Source organism: Rutidosis leptorrhynchoides, chromosome 3 (genome assembly GCF_046630445.1).
Source record: "Rutidosis leptorrhynchoides isolate AG116_Rl617_1_P2 chromosome 3, CSIRO_AGI_Rlap_v1, whole genome shotgun sequence".
Lineage (NCBI taxonomy): Eukaryota > Viridiplantae > Streptophyta > Magnoliopsida > Asterales > Asteraceae > Rutidosis > Rutidosis leptorrhynchoides.
Window position 1 is genome coordinate 162,339,422 of NC_092335.1, and position 5,619 is coordinate 162,345,040.

The following is a 5,619-nucleotide window of genomic DNA, read 5'->3' on the forward strand; positions in this document are numbered from 1 at the left end:
AAGCAATTAAGCTTATGGCGCACCCAAGACCCCCCACGCTCATAGAAAAAAACATTACAAGGCGCCATGCAAAGTGCGCCTCACAACCCCCCACGGCGAGCATTGGCTCGCCAACCTAAAACTTCATTCATAAAATATCCTGTACAGAAACAGCAGGATCAAGGGCAGCTTCTGCAAGAGTTTGGATTGAAATGTTTTCCAGCGCCTTGCTGGACTCAAGTAGCTTCTCATAAGCATACTCTTCGAGTTGATCTGTGATGATTTGGGAAATGACATCAGGTACCTCAATGTTCTTCGAGATCAGATCCCAGAAGCGCACCCGCTCTAATGTCTTGGTTGCCTTAAGAGCTTGTGAGTAAATCTCTGTAACAATGGAGGCGCTCAGTGCATGAGTGGCAATGGTGGGAAGTGCTGCACGTAGATCTGCATAAGTTCGTCGAATGACGTCACGGCTCACAGACACTTCCGTCACCTGGGTGGTAAGGTCGTTTCTCTCAAAGGTTAGCAAATCAACATTGGAGTTAGCAACAACAAGCTCCTCCCTTAGTACCCTGCTTTCCTCTTCATAGTCAACCTGCAAGGATAAAAGATCAACTTTCTCCTTTTTCAAAGACTCAATAGTGGCCTCAGCTGTTTACAGCGCGTCATTGGCCACCTTAACTTGTGTTTCCAGAACCTGCACCCTCTTCTGCAACTGCTCGAACATGTGGATGTCTGCGCGATGAGTGCGCTCGGTGCTTAACCTGTCACAATCCCTTTCCCATGTTAAAAATGATAGCTGCGTATCAAAATTTAGCTTCTGCTCCGGTGTCAGTTTTTCTAACTCTTGCCTAACGATGGTAGGAGCGCATCCCTGCATGTACAAATTCTGCTCAAGCACGGCGCGCTTCGACACATTCAAAATAGTAGCCAAGTTGTCCACTTGAATTGGCACATATCGGTTGTCATTTAAAATGGGCGCACAGACAAAAGGGGGTGGCAGTAGCTCGGCCGACAGCAGGAGTTGAAGAAGAAGGAGCAATCACGGCAAGTGGAACTGGGGAGATTGGTTGAACGTTAGCAGCTGGGGGCACATGGGGCGCATTGGCAACATATGGAGCGGTGGCAGAAATAGTGGGCTCCACATCCTCATCAATGTGAACAACTGGCATGAAAATTCCACAAATCAGGCATGATCAATGGAAGATATAAACTTCAGAAAAAATAATTTAAGTTATATTTTACCTACGGAAGAATTTACAGCTTTACTCTTCTTGACTGGAGGGTTGAGGCGCACATAGGAGTGGCACTTCGATGTAGCCTCATCTGCCCCTCCCTCACTCATTGCTGCATCAGCATCCTTCATGATAGCATCTTGGTCAACAGCTTCTTTCTTGATTGTATAGCTTTTAAAGTCGTCATCCAAAAGAATGTCACGAGCATTAAAATAAATCATCAATTAATTGATTTAGGGAAAAACAGAATATACCCTTTCCCCTAAGCATGATGACTGGCTGGGTACCAGCAAATGGCCAGTAGGATGAAACTTTGGTAAGGAATAGGACTTCGTTTGGATACATGCAGAGTTTCAATTTTTTGCCAGAGCACATGTCGAACAGTTCTTGCTCAGCCTGGTCCATAGGTGGAGGTTTATTCAAAGAGGAGTTTGAACCGGTGTGCCATTGCAGGATGTTAGCAAATTCAGGGGGAACAAATTTGTTATCGACAAAATAAAAAGAGTTTTTCCAGGAACTCTGTAAACCTTTCTTTTGATTGACAATAAAGGCAACTTGATCGAAAAAACTGTGCCAGTCGTGTTCGCTTAACTGGTAACGGAAGATGTTTTGAAAGACGACCAAAGAAGGCTCACGATTATTAGCCCAACACCACATCTCGAACAGGGATAAACGAGAAGCACTGTACGGGTGCAGTTGGCCTAATCCTATGTTGTAGGCAGATAAACCCTCATGAAAAAGGTAGTTGGGGGAATACGAACGTTTCCTACCTCGAGGGTTTGATCATAAACGGCGATCATGTTTGGATGTGGTTTGTGGGCTCGCTCATTTGCCTTTGGAAGGGTGGGATTGAAGTCAGCAATGGGTGGATGCCATTCATTGATGCACTTGATTGACTCTTGGCCAAGGGTTGATGATATGGAATGAACATGAAAGACAGTCGAACTGGAAAACAAGGTCGACATGATAAAGAAATTTAAGCGAAGAGTAAACTGACCTGAATAATCGTGATATTGCCGGAACTTGATCGGAGATTTTTGGGAGCGAAGATGGAAAAGAAGTTGATTTGAATTTTTACCCTAAATGGTAAAAGGTGGATCCTATTTATATTTGGAATGATTAGGGCTCCGAAACGCGTAATTTTTTAAGCACCGTACACGTGTCGTGATCTGAACGGATGACAAGTTAAATGAACGGTTAACGATAAGAATGTTGGACGGTTTGGTTACGGTGTAGTGCAGGTTAGCATTGGCTGGTGGTTACGCAAGCCTTGATTGGACAGTCTGTCATGATTATCTGCACAATAACCGTTTCCAAGACTACATTAGCAGACGTTTGATTGACAACGTCTGTCAGTAATTAATGCCACATAATGATAAAATCTTAGCCAAACGATTTGGTAACTTGAAGGTTATTGTTTTAATGCGAAGATTAAACATGTGCTATTTTATTTTAAGTTCTCCTAAGTAGTAGTTTAACATGATGCGCCATGGTGATCGCACATCATATTAAACTTGGGGGACTTAATGATATGCGTACCTACGTGTATGGCGTTCGTGCGTATCACGTGCAGAACAAATGTCCTGAATACTACCAGAATATCTAATTAGGAGGTGCGCACGCAGATATTTCTTAGTGCGCACGAAAGCAATCGGATATGATCTTATCCATAATTAAACGTGATCCTTTTCCAACTATAAAACCCATTATTTATGGTTGTTATTCCGTAGGATCTAGAACCTAATTATAAGGTAATCTAGGGTTAGGGTTTTATTATAAATATGAACCTAACCTCCTTCACTCGATACAATGTTTTTCTGTATTATTCGAATTTAAGATTACGGTAACAGGTATGTTCCATGAAACCATCTTTAATGGCCATTGTTGCGGCGATTTCCATCAATGGTGGACGTAGCTTTGATCACCCTTTTGTAGATCTTCATCTCAATAAGGGTTACACACGGTAAACCGGACTAGAGATCAAAGCTATAAACGTTCTTAAACACTCCCTCATGCTCTCAACATTAACTTCGCTATTTGAGCAAATTTATGTTCAATCAAATGTGCCATTTATCTAATTAGCGACTAATTGTGAGTCCACATAAGCTTGTAGCTTTCTTACTCCCAACTCCCGGGTATCCGCATTCCTGCTAGTAGTGCCTCGTATTCCGCCTCATTGTTTGTCACTTTAAAGTTAAATCGCAGCGCGTATGTATGCTCTTCTTGACGCGGGCCTGTGAGGAGTAAACCTGCTCCAGTGCCCTCAGAGCTTGCTGCGCCGTCAGTAAATAGCTCCCATAATTCGGGCGGGGGTGTAGGGAGTTGTTAAGGATCGGAGATTGCTGGCATATCAGTAGCTGTCTCGACCAGATAATCTGCCATCACCTGTCCTTAATAGCATTTCTAGCGCAATACGCAATTTCATGTTCTCCTAGCTCTATTGCCCACTTGGTCAATCTCCCCGATATTTTCGGATTATAGAGTAGTTGTCGAATAGGTTGGTCGGTGAGTACCGTAATCGGGTGTGCTTGGAAGTACCTGCGTAGGCGGCGAGAGGTGATGATAAACGCATATAACAATTTTTCTATGGGGAGGTAATTTAGCTCACTTCCCGATAGTGCTTTGCTAACCAAGTATATGGGCATTTGAGCGTCCCCCTGTTCGGCGACAAGGATAGAGCTAACAGCCTCTTTAGATACCGCCAGGTAGAGTATCAATGCTTGGCCCGTGACGGGTGCTGTTAGTGTAGGGAGATCTTTGAGGAGCGTTTTCATTTCTTGAAACCTTTTTTCTGCCTCATCAATCCATTTGAAATCTGATTTCTTGGTGCAATCTTTCAAAGTATGAAAGAACGGGAACGATCTTTCAGCGGCTTTGGATAGGAATCGCGTTAACGCGGCCAACTTCCCATTGAGGCTTTGAACTTGCTTTTTTGTTTTTAGAGACGGCATCTTTTCAATTGCTTCTATTTTCTTTGGATTCGCTTTGATTCCTCACGGAGTTATGATGTGCCCTAGGAAGTTTCCTTCTTCTTCTTCCCCGAAGCTACACTTAGCGGGTTTAAGCTTCATATTGATACTTCTTAGCGTGTTAAATGTTTCAATGATGTCGGCTAGCAATTGATCCTCAATGTTGCTTTTGATGACAAGCTCGTCAACGTAAGCCTCAAGGTTGCACCCAATTTGTTTAGCGAACACTGTATCTATGGTGCGCTGATAGGTGGCACCCGCATTTTTTAATCCGAAGGGCATCTTGGTGTAACAGCATATCCCTTGGTCTATGTGGAACGCGGTCTTCTCTTCATCCTCCTCAGCCATTTGTATTTGGTGATAACCTTTGTAAGCATCCAGGAAGCACTTAAACCAGAAACCAGCGAGTGACTCGACCTTCCAGTCTATCTCTGGCAATGGATAATTATCTTTCGGGCAAGCTTTATTTTTGTCTTTCAAATCGATACAAAGTTGCCACGTCCTATTGGACTTAGCCACTAATACGGGGTTAGCCACCCACGTCTAGTAGTTCACTTTGCGCAATATGTTAGCTTTGACCAGCTTGTCGACTTCTCTGCGCAACCTTTCACTTCTGTCGGGCGCCATTGGCCGCTTCTTCTGTTTGATGGGAGTCAGATTGGTGCTAGCGTGGAGGTAATGTTTCGCTATCTCTCGCGGCACTCCGGTCATATCGGCGTCGTGCCAACAGAACACATCTAAATTGGAAATGAGGATATTCCTCAGTTTTTCTTTAGTTTCCTGTGCGAGATTCCCCCTATCTTCACATTTTGTTCTGGATACTTGGGGTTAACTACGACCCACTATTCATTGCAAGCTTTATTAATGTCTTTAAAATCGATACAAAGTTGCCACATCCCATCGGACTTAGCCACCAAGACGGGGTTGGCTACCCACGTCTAGTAGTTCACTTTGCGCAATATGTTAGCTTTGACCAGCTTGTCGACTTCTCTGCACAACCATTCACTTCTGCCGGGCGCCATTGGCTGCTTCTTCTGTTTGATGGGAGACAGATTGGTGCTAGTGTGGAGGTAATGTTGCGTTATCTCTTGCGGCACTCCGGTCATATCGGCGTCGCGCCAACCGAACACATCTAAATTGGAAATGAGGATATTGCTCAGTTTTTCTTTAATTTCCTGTGTGAGACTCCCCCTATCTTCACCTTTTGTTCTGGATACTCGGGGTTAACTACGACCCACCATTCATTGCGCCCTTTTCTTCGGGGGGAATGTCCTTTTTATCCGTGACAGATGCGCACAAGGCATCCAGCAGCGTTGATTCGAGGGTGGCAATTCCCCGCTCTGTTGGAAACCGTATCATCCCATGGATTGTGGATGGTATAGCGCCAAAGTTTTGGATGGAGGTTCTTACCAATACTGCATTGTACCTGGAATACG

At 44.2% G+C, this 5,619-nt stretch overlaps 1 protein-coding gene across 1 annotated transcript; it reads right to left on the reverse strand.

Moving 5' to 3' along the window:
* Positions 1–1,921: 1,921 nt before the first annotated feature.
* Positions 1,922–4,165, reverse strand: LOC139900551 (uncharacterized). The gene is made up of 2 exons (XM_071883317.1): positions 3,600–4,165; positions 1,922–2,159 (listed from the first exon to the last, which is right to left on the reverse strand). Exons 1-2 carry the CDS (start codon positions 4,163–4,165, stop codon positions 1,922–1,924), a joined length of 804 nt encoding a protein of 267 aa, XP_071739418.1.
* Positions 4,166–5,619: the final 1,454 nt, after the last annotated feature.